The sequence below is a fragment of the Misgurnus anguillicaudatus genome, chromosome 6 (genome assembly GCF_027580225.2).
Source record: "Misgurnus anguillicaudatus chromosome 6, ASM2758022v2, whole genome shotgun sequence".
Taxonomy (NCBI): domain Eukaryota; kingdom Metazoa; phylum Chordata; class Actinopteri; order Cypriniformes; family Cobitidae; genus Misgurnus; species Misgurnus anguillicaudatus.
Window position 1 is genome coordinate 16,447,053 of NC_073342.2, and position 17,901 is coordinate 16,464,953.

General features: G+C 38.3%; 2 protein-coding genes across 2 annotated transcripts; one reads left to right on the forward strand and one right to left on the reverse strand.

Annotated features, from left to right (window-relative positions):
* Nucleotides 1-550: 550 nt before the first annotated feature.
* lcat (lecithin-cholesterol acyltransferase) lies at nt 551-6,259 on the reverse strand. The gene is made up of 6 exons (XM_055193282.2): nt 5,826-6,259; nt 5,316-5,472; nt 4,771-4,886; nt 4,591-4,686; nt 1,811-2,035; nt 551-1,697 (listed from the first exon to the last, which is right to left on the reverse strand). The coding sequence occupies exons 1-6, from the start codon at nt 5,968-5,970 to the stop codon at nt 1,141-1,143; spliced, it is 1,296 nt and encodes a 431-aa protein (XP_055049257.2). The 5' UTR covers nt 5,971-6,259; the 3' UTR covers nt 551-1,140.
* A 177-nt stretch (nt 6,260-6,436) lies between these two features.
* Nucleotides 6,437-16,987, forward strand: ccdc135 (coiled-coil domain containing 135). The gene is made up of 18 exons (XM_055193280.2): nt 6,437-6,705; nt 6,995-7,134; nt 8,471-8,645; nt 8,740-8,865; nt 9,435-9,659; nt 10,126-10,284; nt 11,066-11,284; nt 11,370-11,492; nt 11,622-11,694; nt 11,776-11,904; nt 11,985-12,113; nt 13,544-13,761; nt 13,961-14,161; nt 14,312-14,422; nt 14,498-14,608; nt 14,689-14,883; nt 16,445-16,584; nt 16,687-16,987. The coding sequence occupies exons 2-18, from the start codon at nt 6,995-6,997 to the stop codon at nt 16,778-16,780; spliced, it is 2,568 nt and encodes an 855-aa protein (XP_055049255.2). The 5' UTR covers nt 6,437-6,705; the 3' UTR covers nt 16,781-16,987.
* The last annotated feature ends 914 nt before the right edge of the window (nt 16,988-17,901 follow it).

Genomic DNA, 17,901 nt, shown 5'->3' on the forward strand with positions numbered 1-17,901 from the left:
ATGGGCGGGGTCGTGAGTTGGTGGGCGGGGCCGGGAGATAACGCTGAAATGGCTAATTTGCTGTAATTTATGAATTACTGAGTTTTTATTTTAATAGATTTTCCGAATAATATTAACTACTAGACATAGCCACTCATTTTTTATTATTATTAATATTTTAAATAACTATTAAGTCAATGATAACATTGATCATGCAATATGCTGTGTCCCACGGTCCCACTACTGTGCCTTTTATTTTTTTTTTACAAATGCATGTACTTTATGTTGTGTGGTCTGTTTTTTAATAGCTTTTCAAATTATGCACCATTTTATTCATATCCATTTGGATATTCATAAACTCATTTGTGTAAATGTTTTTGTTGTAAACAAATTCATATATAAATAGGCACGGTTTGTGTCTGTTTACAAAACTACTTGCAATGTTTTAAGCATAAGTTCTTAGATGTTGAAACTTGTAAAATTTCCAAACGTCAATATTTCACCATCTGGTGTAAGAATGATGTTCAAAGCTCAAAAAGGTTTCTTAAGGAAAAAGAGATAATAAAGAAAATATTTTGAAAGTTTTACTGTCAAAATATCAATTTTTTATAAACAGCAAAGCATCTTTATGACATTTCTCCTGTCTTTTTTTGTTTTTGTGTGCACCAAGTTTAATCTATTCAAATTCGTTTGCCTATATACTGCTGCACACTTTGAACTCTTAAACTGGTTAAAAGGTCACAGAAATCAAAACAGTTTTGCTCTGTATTGTCTATAGACAAGTGTAACCATAAATGTGTACACCCCTATAATGGATGACATTTAGTAAATCTTTACTAAATCAAAACAATTGAACAATAAATTGTGAACTACGAAATGTTTTCCTTTTGTTATATTGGAAATATACAATTATCTTATTTCTGTATACACAAATCATGCTCTCTAATACATATACAAAACATAATTCTAATACATTTTATACTTTAGGAGCTATAGTATCTATCATTTTTAATGTACAGAATAAATACAATTTGATGAATTCTGTATAATACAAAACTATAACAAAGACAAAAAATAATATTTATGTTTTGACTTTTGTAAACTTATGTAATAGCAGTACAGTTCTGCATTGCTATATACAAACATCTACGAGGTAAAGTTTTAATTCAGGTTATCAGTACTGATGTTTTCATCCGCTGGGAATTTTCCTTCCAGAATTCTCTGGATGACTGTGAGCACCTTGTGATTAAAGATCATGTCCAGATGAGCAAATCCCCTGAGCTCCTTTACATGCACAGCCTGTTCCTGTTTCCCTATCCATCGCTTACAAAGACTCAAACTGCGACTGTCAACGGTGTCATCACCATCATCGTAAATAATATCTACAGGATCTGCGTTTGGAAACTGCTCGTCGTACACATACGACACAGGGGTCGGGAGTCCGATCCCGTATATGCAGTAGACCTCGACTCCAGGTGGGGGCAGACCGGCCGTGAGGTTTCTGGTATCTTCCCACATGTACAAGCCGTCCTCAAAGTCGATATCTTTGAAAAACTGACGGTAGTCCTGGTTGGTATAATTGAAATAAGGGGTGGAGATGAAGGCATGGTCTTTGGGCCAAACCTCTTCAGAAGGGATCATCCAGGGATTTGTGGTTGTCATTCGTTGCTCTTCACGAATCTTGATATTGGACACGAAGGGTATACCATCATTTTCACCTAAAATGGTATAACATATAGATAATAGCGCTGTAAAAAAAAATGTAACTGGAGGATAAAAGTATTTTAAGCACATGATCATCAATGTGAACCTTTTTGATGTTCACATGTACCTGATGCTAAGACTCTGAGAGGCTTAACAGCGCCACCCCAAGGTGCTCCAAGAGAGATGAAGCCCTTTACGTAGTGGTCCTTCCAGTCCTGAGTCTGCTGGTTGAGGAAGTACAAGATGTAATTGTTGCCCATGCTGTGGCCCAGAAGATAAACTGGTTGTTTGTACTCGTCATACATCTCCTCCACCAAACTTTTTAAACGTGAAAAATACTCCTCCTGTTCATCTATGAGGTGCAAAAAATAAATAAGTTTGCTCGGGTCACAAAACACAAAACTATTTGAATTTCTAAAAAATAGGAATGGTCCAAAACTAAGTGATGTGGGTTGCTATGCAGTTGGTATTGGCATTGGTAGGTGGTTGCTAGGGTTTTCTGGGTGATTGTTTAGGTGTTTCAAGTTGTTTGCTAGGGTCTAAGGGTTGCTAGGGTGTTCTGGTTGGTTACTTGGGCGTTGCTAGGGTTTTCTGGGTGATTGATTGGGCGTTGCTAGGTGGTTGCTAGGGTATTCTGAGAGAATACTTAAGTGTTGCTAGGATTTTCTTGGTGATTGTTTGGATGTTGCTAGAATGTTTTAGTTGGTTGCTTGGGCATTGCTAGGTGGGTACTGGGCTAGGGTTTTCTGGGTGATTGTTTTGGTGTTGCTAGGTGGTTGCTAGCGTTTTCTGGTTGCTTGCTTGGGCATTGGTGGGTCCTAGGCTAGGGTTTTCTTAGTGATTGTTTGGGTGTTGCTAGAATGTTTTAGTTGGTTGCTTGGGTATTGCTAGGTGGTTGCTAGGGTTTTCTAGGTGATTGTTTGTGTGTTGCTATGGTGTTCTGGTTGGTTGCTTGGGCTTTGCTAGGTTTTTCTGTGTGATTGTTTGGGTGTTGCTAGGGTATGGGTGTTGTTAAGGTGTTCTGGTTGGTTGCTTGGGTATTGCTAGGTGGTTGCTAGGGTTTTCTAGGTGAGTGTTTGGGTGTGCTATGGTGTTCTGGTTGGTTGCTTGGGCTTTGCTAGGGTTTTTCTGTGTGATTGTTTGGGTGTTGCTAGGTGGTAGCTAAGGTATAGGTGTTGCTAAGGTGTTCTGGTTGGTTGCTAGGGCATTGCTAGGTGGTTGTTAGGGTTTTCTAGGTGATTGTTTGGGTCTGCTATGGTGTTCTGGTTGGTTGTTTGGGTGTTGCTAGGGTTTTCTTCGCTATTGTTTGGGTGTTTCTAGGTGATTGCTAGGGTCTGAGCATTGGTAGGGTTTTCTGGTTGCTTGCTTGTGCATTGCTAGGTGGGTCCTAGGCTAGGGTTTTCTTGGTGATTGTTTGGATGTTCCTAGGTGGTTGCTATGGTATGGGTGTTGCTAAGGTGTTCTGGTTGGTTGCTAGGGCATTTCTAAGTGGTTGCTAGGGTTTCCTAGGTGATTGTTTGGGTCTGCTATGGTGTTCTGGTTGGTTGTTTGGGTGTTGCTAGGGTTTTCTGTGTGATTGTTGGGGTGTTTCTAGGTGATTGCTAGGGTCTGGGCGTTGCTCAGGTTTTCTGGTTGCTTGCTTGGGCATTGCTAGGTGGGTCCTAGGCTAATGTTTTCTGGGTGATTGTTTGGGTGTTGCTGGATGGTTGCTAGGGTATGGGTGTTGCTAGGGTATTCTGGTTGCTTGCTTGTGCATTGCTCGGTGGGTCCTAGGCTAGGGTTTTCTTTATGATTGTTTGGATGTTGCTAGGTGGTTGCTAGGGTATGGGTGTTGCTAAGGTGTTCTGATTGATTGATTGGGCATTGCTAGGTGGTTGCTAGGGTTTTCCAGGTGATTGTTTGTGTGTTGCTATGGTGTTCTGGGTGATTGTTTGGGTGTTGCTAGGTGGTTGCTAGGGTATGGGTGTTGCAAGGGGTTTCTGGTTGCTTGCTTAGGCATTGCTAGGTAGGTCCTAGGCTATCGTTTTCTGGGTGATTGTTTGGGTGTTGCTAGGTGGTTGCTAGGGTATGGGTGTTGCTAAGGTGTTCTGGTTGGTTGCTTGGGCATTGCTAGGTGGTTGCTAGGGTTTTCTAGGTGATTGTTTGGGTGTTGCCAGGGTGGTCTCGTTGGTTGCTTGGGCATTGCTAAGTGGTTGTTAGGGTTTCTGGGTGATTGTTTGGGTGCTGCCAGGGTCTGGGTGTTGCTAGGGTTTTCTGGGTGATTGTTTGGGTGTGCTATGGTGTTCTGGTTGGTTGCTTGGGGGTTGCTAGGGTTTTCTGTGTGATTGTTTGGGTGTTGCTAGGGTGTTCTGTTAGTTGCTTGGGAATTGCTAAGTGGTTGTTAGGGTTTCTGGGTGATTGTTTGGGTGTTGCCAGGGTCTGGGTGTTGCTAGGGTTTTCTGGGTGATTGTTTGGGGCTCAACCCGATTTTGCCAAGTAAAAGATGTCCTCTGGGCAACATATTGTGTTGACCCAAGGACAACATTTTTTTTAAATAAAACCTAAACCCACCCAAAACCCCAACCCTAACCATAACTAAACTCTAAAATAAGAGGGAAATGAAAAGTGAAAAACAATGGTCCAGAAGCACCTAATCCTGGTTGTAAGCTTAAACTTGAAACAAACAGTTAACTTCTGAAATCTGATTGGTTGATTGAAATGTTGTCCCAGGGTCAACAAAATGTTGCCCTGAGGACATCAACCACTTGGCAAAATCAGGAGAGCCTTGTTGCTCGGGCGTTACTAGTAACTTGCTAATGTTATCTGAGTGATTGCTTCTGTGTTGTTAGGTGGTTGCTAGGGCATTGCCATGATTGATTGAAACGGGTGTAATTTTGTTTGATCAAATTAACGTTTAATTCAACTTACTTGGAGCGATTCTCCAATCATATGGAGCGCCACGGACTGTCGCATTTCGAACATATCCAATGTTAACCAAATGTTCAACCATGGTATGAAAGTAACCTAAAAAAAGAGATTGGTAATGACAAAAAAATTTTATATTTTAAAGTACTGTAAACTGTTCATTACCGGTTGTGAGATGCCTACCTGTTAGCTTGTTTAAGTCAAGAAACTCCAAAGGATGGGTCTGTCCAAATCCAGGTACCCTGACCTCCACACCTGGTGCATTAGATGTCTTGCGAGTTGTTCTGTTGTAAACAATTCTACAGACCATAAAAGATACAGAAAGTATAACAGTTATATTAAAAATTATGTACTTAATGTATTTTTTTTCATCTGACTGCTCACTACACATATTTATTTAAAATCTTGCATGCTTTCTAGGGGACACAAGGAAAGTTTTAGGCTGGCTCTGTCATCAGAGTTGGATAATTCTCCAAACACAAGGGACAAAAGGTCAATGACCTGAAATAGAGGGGCAGACACAGAAAAGATCAGCTGAGGTTGATTAGGAAACACAAGTCAATAAATCAGAGCTTCATTATCTAGAAGGGGTATAGCTCTGCCGATTTGCTTACAGTACACATCTTGAAAAACAAGTGAGTTTAGATAGATGGATAGATAGATGGATAGATGGATAGATGGATAGATGGATAGATAGATAGATAGATAGATAGATAGATAGATTTTACCTTATATTATCAATCCAGCAGTCAATTCCAATTGGCACAAACATGTTTAAGTCAATCCACAGTGGGAACCAGTGTTCAGTTTTCTTGTAACACATCCAGTGCACAAGTGTAGGCTTGTCTAGTTTGGCCTCCAGGCGATTACCCAAGTTTCCAGGTACTGGGGTCAAAAATGCACAATTTGGGTTTTGTTATCAGGTACATATTTTGTTATCAAACTTGGACCTTGCAACAAGCCGTGCAGAAAATATGGATTTTTTTCTTTAGAAATCTTATATATCTGGTTTCAAAATGTCTAAAAGAAAGTGTATGCGAGTCCCATTTCATGATACCTGTCACCTGGTATTAGCTTATGTAATTGTTTAGCTAGCTTTATTAATTCACCATTAAACGATAAAATAAAACGTAATAAAATGAATAACAAAGCTTAAACAAACTACTTTGAATGTTTGTAACTTTAATATGTAACCTTATTGGATAGCCAAGCTAGCTATATATAAAACGATTGCTTACCTATGATAAGAGGTGGAGTGCTGTTAGTTACAAGTTGTTGTTTGGCTGTCGGTGGAAAGATAACGTTTAATAACCAGAATCCAGAGGTTTGGTGAAGTACAATGAGAAGAAAGGCAATGGATCTTAACAAGCGAGAATAATCCATAGTGTCTTCAGTGTGTGTGTCGGGCTCTGACTCTTCAGTACTGCTGATGTTTTAATGTGGCATCGCGAGGGGGCGGTCAGTGTTTATTGTGAGGTCAGCGGACAGTAAACATTGCAGCTATAAACATGCGAAAGGAGACTATTTTATCAATCCAGATTGATAAAAAGAGTGCAATTCTGAACAGTTTTGCAAGCTTGTAAACAGTTGTAATGCAATTAACGAATTTAATTAAATTAATGAAATTGATGGAAGCTCATCTCAATGTAAACATGATGTGATTAGATTAAAAAGATATTATCGGACCTTATTATTTAACAAAAAGATTGTTGATGTTGTTCATCATTTCCTCTCATTCATTAGTAAGTTCGAGTACTGCTGGCGTCCCGCCCCCCGCGCTGTGTCGTCAGCGCGCTCTGATGTTGCTACGGTAACGAGGTTGCGTGCTATAAACACTTTCATAAAAAAAATTCACGCTGCCTCCGTTATACAAAATTTCAATATTGAAAACTAAGTAGAGATTCGCTTTTTTGAAATGTTTCCTATCATTCATTAATAAGTTTCATCTTTTGAGTACATCTGGCGTCCCGCCCCCCGCGCTGTGTCGTCACTCAGCGCGCCCTGCTGTTGCTACGGTAACCAGGTTGCGTGACACTTTCATAAACACATTTTCACGCTGCGTCCGTTATACAAAAATATAATATTGAAAACTAAGGGAGATATTCGCTTTCTTGAAACGTAAGTTTAAAAATGTAGTTGCTATTAAAACAATATACGTAACGTTAATTTAAATGGTTTAATCGGCTAAGTTAGTTGCGTTCACTGACAGCTCTTAATGGTCTCGTGTTCATAGTTACTTTACGTTGAAATGCACAATCTTTGTTTATTAATGCATATAATAATATTGAATATGGTTAAATTTAGTCATTTGCAGACCAAACACGTGTCTTTTGTTTTTATGACCTCAGTCTGCATAAGTTTCATAGTCACACAAGCTTCTCTTGTCTACCCTCATGGCCGTTTTTAGATGGATGTTTTACCAGAGATGGAGGAAAGTATTCTGAGTGGTGATGAAGATGACGAAAGAGTTGAGGATGAAGATGTGGAAGCTGTTCGGGAATTAGAGAGCAGTCTGTCTAAAACACAGTTACGCCCCACTGGACACATGTAAGGCTACTAAAGTTCATTGACATGGGGTACACTCCTGTTACAGCATTTCATCGTAGTAGTTTCAGTCACATGGTGAATGTTTACAGTGACCATAATCATTAGCCAAAAATGTGGTGGTGTATCAGGTCATGCACCTTGTGCCTTATGGGGTAACAAATTCAAGGTAAGCACTTTTATCTATTTAATGTAAATACCCATACAGCAAAAAACAAACAAACAAAAAAAAACAACATGTAAAATATGAAAAAAAATTGGCACAAAATATATTTGCTTAAACATTTTTTGGAATATGTTTACAACAATATATTTTTCACTGATATATTTTTTGGCAATTTTTGTATATTTTGAAGTATATTTTAAAAGTAAATAAATTTTAAAGCATTAAAAAATATATTTAGCCCTCCATATATTTCAATCCAAGCAAATTTTCAATATTTACGTCATATTGGAAGAAAAACTTTTATATGTTCGAACCTGTAAACATAACAGTTTTAAAAAAGTTAAAATTAAATATATTTTCAACTTTTAGCAACTTATTTAGCATTTAAAATATATTCATTCAAAAAATACATTTTTGCCATATGGGATGTAAAATAAGAAATGTATTTGCTTTCCCTTGAAATACATTTTGAAATATATGTTGATATATGAAGGTTAAAATTCAAAAATGTATTCAATTGAGCATTACTTTTTACAAAATGTATTTAGCATATATTTTAAATATATTTTTGGCCAGGGAAATGTATTTTTTTTGCCATATGGTAATAAAAATGTAAATAGTAAGCAATGTCTGAATGTCCTAAAACCACTAAATTCTATAAATCTTACAAATCCTATTGAGAACATGTTAATACTAATAGCCCATAAATAAATAAATAAATAAAGTTTTAAATTAAAAGGAATAATGCATCAAATGTATTTTTTGATAAATAAATGTAAAATCAAAATTCATTAATTAATTCCAAATTATTTATATATATTTATATATATTATAAAATAATAAAATATATATTCTTGTATTATCATTTAACAGTCAATCAGTGGCGGCCAGTGACTTCTCTTCTGAGGGGCGCAAATTCAAAATATGTGTTCGGAGTGTCATGTCAAAATGTGTCCGTCATGTGAACCATGCATTATGCGTCATGTCATGACGCGCATAAGTTTACATGACGTGCCAAACACCTATTTTGACATGACGAGCAACACACGACAGGCTAAATACATGTTGTGATGACCTTCGCATCATGCACCCTAGAAAAAGAAGTCACTGGCCACCAATGCATTTAATATTCAACACAGTTTTTAATATACATTCACCTTCATGTTGCATTAGTTTAAAGCCAAGACCTCCATTGGACCTTTCCAAATGTCCATCCTCATACACTCAGAACTCACCAAAGGAGAAACTCATGCTTGCAATGGCCGAAAACTTTCGACAGCAGTACGCTCTTCTGTACCCCGATCGGAAACCACTACTGCTGTGTCCTGTCAATGAATGTGGAGTTCAGGTAAGCACAGAAAGCAACATTACAACAAATATATTTCATTTATTTTCTATGATACTCCTACACAATTGTGTCTAATAATCCATGATATCAACAGAAATTTGTCAGCACAACCCTGAGGCGCACCTTGCTACAATATCCTATTCTGTATAGCTGGGATGGATGTGCCAGTTTTGTGTCAGATTACCTCTCCTTGGAGTTACTGGACCCAGCATTTAAAATAGTGAGATTTTAATTTGATTGATGCCATAATTGTTCTCACCCGTGCCTATATGTTAAAGGGGACATTTTACAAGACTTTTTAAAGATGTAAAATAAATCTGTAGTGTCCCCAGAGTACGTATGTGAAGTTTTAGCTCAAAATACCATATCGATACTTTATTATAACATGTTAAAATTGGCACTTTTATAGGTGTGGGCAAAAATTTGACATTTTGGGTGTTTTTTAAATGCAAATGAGCTGATCTCTACACTAAATAGCAGTGCCGTGGTTGGATAGTGCAGATTAAGGAGCAGTATTATCCCCTTCTGACATCACAAGGGAGCCAAATTTCAATGACCTTTTTTCACATGCTTTCAGAAAATGGTTTACCACAACTAGTTTACTGGGTTGATATTTTTCACATTTTCTAGGTTGATACAATAACTAGGGACCCAATTATAGCACTTAAACATGAAAAAAATTGAATCTGAATTTCATGATATGTCCCCTTTAACACTTAGTCATTGTATACCTTGATGGACTTTGATACCAGTTAGAAGTTGTTTTGCATTTCATCCTGTATTATCTAGCCAAAGCAGTTGTCTTCCCCCACCTCGGTTCTGCAAACACAAAGGGGTACCTGTTTTGAGTTCTCCTGCCTGCTGTGTAGTCTCCTATTGGGCGCGGGATACGATGCTTACTGCGTCAGTGGGTACGCCAGTAAAGAGATGTGTCTTCTCGATCAGTCACGCCAAGAGTGTCCACGCCAAGAGTGGCACATCATGCCCACGCCACATCTGCAGCCTCAAATCCAAGTAAAAGACACGTTTTTTATTTGTGACCCTGTCTGTGAAATCCAGGCCAATGTCTCATAATCTAAATATGAGATTAGGAGCATCAATCATTGATTTTAAAGGTGGGGTGCATGAATTTGAAAAACACTTTGGAAAAGGGAGTCGGGCCGAGTACACTTGTAGCCAATCAGCAGTAAGGGGCGTGAAGAAGATCCAGATTCTATTGGGTAGGGGCGTGTGTGTTAAGGTTTTTTTAAATGTCAATATTGGCTTTCAGAGATCATGCACCCCGCCTTTAATAATGACCTTACTCAGTCAGATATCAAGGTTATTTTTCACACAATGTTCTTTATATTATGAAGCATGATTTTATGTCAAAAACAAAAAATGACTCTAGCTGGGTTTTCATAGACTTGGTCACATAGTTGTGCATTTTTAAAGCATTTTATTAAAATAAAATGTTATGATTTTTGTGGGATCTGCTCAGGGTAATGAAGAAAATCAGAAGAAGAAAATGAAGAAATACTCTGTTAAACCCCCACCTGATCTGACGAGCAAATTCGAGAAGCATCAGGAGGAGAAGCGAATTGCAGAGGCCAAAGCAACTGCCCTGAAGAAACAGAAAGAAGCGGAGAAACTTCAGGAGGTAAAACATTTGGATCAGGAACAGAGACTTACCTGATATTCAATTGACATAATTAAGACTTAGAAATTTAGTATAGACCAGTAATTCTTAAAGTGTGGTCCGTGGACCACTAGTGGTCCGCCAAACCCCCCAGTGGTCCGCCAAAAGATGACCTAAACTAGGTGTTTATAAAATCGTCACTTATTTAAGTAGATTTTTATAAATAAACTTGAAATATAAATAAACTTGAATTTTTCATATTAAGCTGCAACTCATTTCACATTTACCTTTTCAAATGAAATAAAAATCATATAACAATTTCTGAACATAACATTGCATTTGTGTTTAAAAAATTAGTTATTAGTGCATATTAAACTTAAATTTAGCTTATCCTTCATATTTTGTTGTTTTTTGGGGGTGTATTAGTGTGGGATTCTGTTAGGTGGTCCTTAGAAAACTTACATAGGGGGTCAAGGGCCCCTTGGGGGTCCATGCTGGTATAGCAGGTGGTCGTCCAAATATTTTTAAATTAACGTTTAAATTAAATTAGGCACAAAAAAATAATTATTTTCATAATTTGGTAACATAACCATCACAAAAAGTATATAAATCCAGTCCTAATTTGATACTTGTACTGGGGGTGACTGCACCTCCTTTCTATTCATTAAGTGGTCCTTTCCCTAAAAAAGTTTGAAGACCTCATGGTATAGAGAGCAGCAAATTACTTAATCTTTAAATAATTTTGAAAGAATGAATTTACCGAATTTAAATGCATGCATTTTTATTGGTCTGTCATTAACAGGAACAAGAACGTCCACCCCCAGACCCTCTTTTGGGCCTGAGGGTTCACAGTTGGGTTCTAGTGCTCCCGGGGAACCGGGAAGTCACCAAGGAGTTCTTTATTGACCCTCTGACTGGAAAGAGCTACTCCACAATCGATGAAAACTTCCTGGGCATAGAGAGCATTTGGAACCACCAAAACTATTGGGTCAACATGCAGGATTGCCGTTTCGGTTGTGCTGTCAGTATTAAAAATCGTCCCTCAAGGTCTACGAAATAAGCATTACGAGCATTGGGAAGTTTACATGGTCTGTTTGTGTCTTTAGGAGATGACCTTTGACTTGAGTGATCTATCAAAGTGGGAGTACATGCTGTGCGGACCTTCTAGCCAATCACTATCCATTGTTTCTGACCCAAAGTCACTTCAAGATCTAGAATATGAGGAAGAAGTAGAGCAAGAGCTTTCCTTTATTCTTAATTGAACAATTTAAAAATATTAATGTTGTGATTTGACTGCGACAGGGCATTTTATTGTTGTTTGGTTTTTGCTTAGAATTAACCACTTATTTCTTTTGAAGGATGAAACTGAAGAACAGAAGCAATTTGAGATGCCTCCATCTTGGGTAGCTGAAATAGACATTTCGCCACAAGGTGAACTTCTCACCGTCAAATCTTACTATTTCCTAATAAATGTTTTTGTAATTCTTTACGCTCTTATCGGTATCATCACAGATATGGAAATGCGTTACCCAGGAGGCATAAAAGTTATCCAGTACAGGAAAGCCAAGCTGGAAAAGTTTGCACCTTCTCTTCGAAAAGATGGTCTGCTGACCAGGCTTACCACTTACACAGATCTCGAGTGTAAGAACCGTTCTGTCTTTAATTTTTGGGGTATCAGGAATGATGTAAAGTTAACCTTGTGACTGTTTGGCTTCCTAAAGGCACAAAGCCCAACACAGTTAAGGAGTGGTTTAAACATCGCAGCGATTGTCTTGAGGAGAGAGAGGTACAAATAGACACCAACCTGACAACCGAACGTTTCAGGCCTGGAAGGAGCGATTTTCTTAAATGTAATCTAACACACACACACGCACGCACACACGCACACACACACACACACACACACACACACACACACACACACACACACACACACACACACACACACACACACACACACACACGCAGGGATGAAACCAATAACCTTTGTGCTGCTAATGCAATGCTCTATCAATTGAGCTACAAGTACACATCCCAGCAAGCAATGTTGCATTTGACAGAATTAAAGGGACACTCCACTGTTTTTGTAAGTAGGCTCATTTTCCAGCTTCCCTAGAGTAAAACATTTGATATTTAATGTTTTGGAATCCATTCAACTGATGTCAGGGTCTGGGGCTACCACTTTTAGCATAGCTTAGCATAATCCATTGAATCTGATTAGACCATTAGCATCGTGCTAAAAAATAACTAAAGAGTTTGGATATTTTTTGCTATTTAAACTCGACTCTGACTAGAAAATTGCAACTTTTAATTTCCTGTTGGTCTTAGTACACGATGTAACTACAGAAGAGTCAAGTTTTAAATAGGAAAAATTTCCAAACTCTTTTGTTATTTTTTAGCGCAATGCTAATGGTCTAATCAGATTCAATGGATTATGCTAATATATGCTAAAAGTGGTATGCCAGACCCGGAGATCGACTGAATGGATTCCAAAACGGTAAAAATCAAATGTTTAACCCTAAGCGAGTTGGAAAATTAGCATATTTTCAGTGTTCCTTTAAATAAAATAATTAAATAAATAAAAACCAAACACCTGTTATTTGCTTACGTGATGGAATATCATACATTTTTTGCAGGTTATTTTGGCAAAACCGAAAAGTTCATTTTGGCTTGAGAAGTGGGTTACTCATAGCCGTACTATATCGGGTCTATAGTTAAAGGTGCAGTGTGTAACTTTTAAAAGGATCTTTTGACAGAAATGCAAAATAATCGACATAACTATATTATCAGTGGTGTATAAAGACATTAAATAATGAACTGTATTGCTTATATTACCTTAGAATGAGGCGTTTTTATCTACATACACCGCGGGTCCCCTTACATATAAGTCCCCATCATGTTTCTAAATAGTAGCCCTAAATGGACTCTAAAAAACGTAGAGTTTCGTCTCTACGTTGTCTTAAGGGGGGTCGCACACCGGACATGAAGCGCCGCGTCTAGGACAACTCGGAGGTATCATAAACACGGGAAGTGCACATTAAATAGCGTGAGCTTAGTCAGATAGCGTTTACTTCAAAATGCGTAATATACGTTAGCAGCCAATGTTAAATATAAAGAAATATGATGTTTTTAATGTTAAACTATGTGAGTGGCGCAACAGGAATTTGAGCAGTGTACCTTTAACCCAGACAGTGAAATGACAGCTATTGCTTGCTGGGATAAGTCTGTATCCAAAAAGTGCTTTAAAAAGGCTTGGTGTATTAAATCTCACTTTGTTTAGGCCACAGATACACCACTTCGGTCACCGAAACTGAACGTCAAATGGACTTTTATAGTTGCGCTCACAACGACAATCTAGCCGGAAGATTCGAGAAGCCATCCGAAATGACAGAAACCTTTGAAGACCGAACAGACTTTCTCTTTCATCGACGTGTTGTTTATGGAAAGAGGGTCAAAGTGTCTCAGTCTGCAGGAGCTCTCAAACAGCGGCCTATACAGGTAAAACTCTCTCTTGACAAACAGCCTTTAACCTTTAAACCACTAAAACGCTCAACCTAATATTATCTTAGAGGTATAATATTAACCAACAATATACTAAAGCAACATCTAATGTAGCATCGGGTGGCCTTGCTTACAGTAAATATCCAAATGTCAACTGACTAAAACTGGGTCGATGAAACTTTGTTTGGGTTTCCAGATGGTGAAGGAGATGTTCCACAGAGATCATTCTAGACCGGCCGGTAAACAAGTGGCTGAACGAAGTTTTATGATGTCGGAGGGCCAGATCCACGTGACCTTTCATCTAGAGGAAGACAGAATATTCAGATCTTGGCTGAATTTCACCAAACCCAAAGAAGCAGGAGGGTTGTGGACTCGAGACATGGTTTCCGGCTTTCAGGTCTGTTGCAACGTTATATATATATATATATATATATATATATAAAAAAAATTATTTATTGTATTTGTATTACTTAGTGGTAAAGGTGTATACGATTCTGCTTTAAATAGCTGTCAAATGCTTGATTGGCCATCACTGTGTTTCCCGCAGGTGGATCCTTTTGCTAAACCTTACAAGAACTTGGAATTGTACCAAATGCTTGTGGATCTGATGAGAGTTGAGGAAAATGTTTTGCTTAAAATTAAAGATTCAGAGAAAGAGGTAGTTTGAGAAAGAAAACCAACATTTTGAAGTTCACAAACCTGCATGTTTGTGTTGACCATGTATGTGTTTCAGGTTAAAGTAATTCTTTCTGCGAGAGAACAAGAGGAGAGTAATACAGAGCTTCAGATATCAATTTATGACATCTTAAGAAATGACACAGCAAATCTTCAGATGAAAGAGATGGTAATTTGAGGCTTTTAATAAATAATTTATATTTTCATTGAATTCATAATGCCTCCTCCCAACATCTCTTTATCTTTCAGGAGCGCATAGCTCAAGAAAAACCGCAGCGTCAGAAAGAAAAGAAACGGGACCCTTTGGTGTCCTTCCTAGTCGAGTTGGGACTCTCAGGACCCCTTACATACCAGGACGCTCTTCGGTTGAAGAACGACTGCCTGGCTGAGTTTAAAGAGGGACTTGAATACAAAGAGAAACTTATTCAGAAACGACTGGAAAAGGTACGATAGTCAAGAATGATTTTTATCAATTTAATATGCAAAACAAGAAAATTGAATTTAGCAATGTAGCATTGATATCTGATAGCACAAGCACGCCCATGGATTTCACGTTTGTGGCTAGAAGGGATACAGCTACCCCCAAACCTAAACCTAAATTCTCCTGAGATTTGGTCGTATAGCTGTAACCCCTCTATATACACTCACCTAAAGGATTATTAGGAACATCTGTTCAATTTCTCAGTAATGCAATTATCTAATCAACCAATCACATGGCAGTTGCTTCAATGCATTTAGGGGTGTGTTCCTGGTCAAGACAATCTCCTGAACTCCAAACTGCATGTCAGAATGGGAAAGAAATGTGATTTAAGCAATTTTGAGCGTGGTATAGTTGTTGGTGCCAGACGGGCCGGTCTGAGTATTTCACAATCTGCTCAGTTACTGGGATTTTCACGCACAACCATTTCTAGGGTTTAAAAAGAATGGTGTGAAAAGGGAAAAACATTCAGTATGCAGCAGTCCTGTGGGAAAAAAATGCTTTGTTGATGCTAGAGGTCAGAGGAGAATGGGCCGACTGATTCAAGCTGATAGAAGAGCAACTTTGACTGAAGTAACCACTCGTTACAACCGAGGTATGCAGCAAAGCATTTGTGAAGCCACAACACGCACAACCTTGAGGCAGATGGGTTACAACAGCAGAAGATCCCACCAGACACCACTCCTCTCCACTACAAATAGGAAAAAGAGGCTACAATTTGCACAAGCTCACCAAAATTGGACAGTTGAAGACTGGAAAAATGTTGCCTGGTCTGATGAGTCTCGATTTCTGTTGAGACATTCAGATGGTAGAGTCAGAATTTGGCGTAAACAGAATTAGACATCATGTCTTGTTGCCACTGTGCAGGCTGGTGGTGGTGATGTAATGGTGTGTGGGATGTTTTCTTGGCACACTTTAGACCCCTTAGTGCCAATTGGGCATCGTTTAAATGCCGCAGCCTACCTGAGCATTGTTTCTGACCATGTCCATCCCTTTATGACCACCATGTACCCATCCTCTGCCTCCAGCAAGATAATGCACCATGTCACAAAGCTCAAATAATTTCAAATTGGTTTCTTGAACATGACAATGAGTTCACTGTACTAAAATGGCCCCCACAGTCACCAGATCTCAACCCAATAGAGCATCTTTGGGATGTGGTGGAACGGGAGCTTTGTGCCCTGGATGTGCATCCCACAAATCTCCATCAACTGTAAGATGCTATCCTATCAATATGGGCCAACATTTCTAAAGAATGCTTTCAGCACCTTGTTGAATCAATGCCACGTAGATTTCAGGCAGTTCTGAAGGTGAAAGGGGATCAAACACAGTATTAGTATGGTGTTCCTAATAATCCTTTAGGTGAGTGTACAGCTTACATACCAATCAGTTGCATCTTTTTTAAATGGGGAGTGAGCCAAAAAAGCATCAAAGTTCATCAAACTTTATGTGGGTTGTCTAGTTCTCATAAACAAGTGGTTATGCATTAAGTCATTTGCTTTATCTTTACCGTTTTATTTTTTCTAGGAGACCGAGGGGTTGCAGAAGAAACAGTTGTGGTACCAAACGAACCAACACACCATGACCACGAAGGAGAAAGACGATTACCTCAATTACTGCTCTGATGCAGAGATCAGGATCAAGGTCGCCAAAATGATGCACAGGCGGTACGCGATCTCAAATCAGTATTAAATATGTTTTGAAGGTGCACAACTATAATTTTGCTTCATAAAGATCTGAAACTGTGAACGTGTATGTTGTTTTTGCAGTCACAAGGAGAATGCCCCTCAAAAGTTACTAGCACTGAAGGAAGAGCTAAAGAAGGATCCAAGGTTGGCCCATCATAATCTATCAATGGACTAAAAGAAAGATTCACAGAATTTAACCGCAGTTTTTCTTTTAAATACATTTTAAAGGATAAATATCACAGTATTGCAGTACTTTGTTTAGGAAAGCACATCTACAAATGTTGTAAGAGCAAAACGTGAACGTATGGACTTTAGTCAACGTAGAAAAATAGTCTGAGCAGCAAATCTGCATTATCCAATAAACAACATATTTTGCTTCAGACTTTTAAAGTGATAGTTCACCCAAAGTTAATCATTACTTACTTGCATATCATTTGGACCCATTTCTTTCTTCAAAACCTGAACGCAGATTTTTTAATGGTATTATTTGGGGTTTTCTGGTTACTCATCTGGACCACCTCGGTCACCATCCACTCTCAGCAACTAGAAATTCCTTCAAGCTTCAAAATGACCCAAAAGTTTTAAACAACTCCACTCTAAGTGTCCTGAAGACATTTACACCACTACTTTCTATATGCTTTCAATTGTTAGATATGATTTGACACTTAACATTTTAAAGGGGGGGTGCATGATCTCTGAAAGCCAATGTTGACATTTGAAATCACCTTAACAAACCTGCCCCACACATATGCAACCCAGGCTACGATGTTGGTTAATAGACATACCCCTTACTGCTGATTGGCTACAACATATGCAACCCAGGCTACGATGTTGGTTAATAGACATACCCCTTACTGCTGATTGGCTACAAGTGTGTTTTGGTACCTGGCCCAACTCTTCTAAAGCGTTTTTTTTAAATGCACCCCGCCTTTAAAGGGATAGTTCACCCAAAAATGAAAATTGTGTCTTAATTTTCTCACCCTCATGTTGTTACAAACCTGTATACATTTCTGTGTTCTGATGAACACAAAAGAAGATATTTTGTGGAATGTTTGAAACAAAACCGACCATGAGCCCCATTCACTTCCATAGTATTCTTTATTCGTACTATGGAAGTCAATGGGGCAAAATATCATCCATCAAAATATTTCTTTGTGGTCATCAGAACAAAGAATTATCTCTCTTAAACAGTGGTTTTCAAACTGGGGGCCGCGAGATGCCATTTTACATATGACTTTTTATAAAATACATTCATTTATCATTAATTCTGTGTAATTAAACCTAAAAAATAATAAG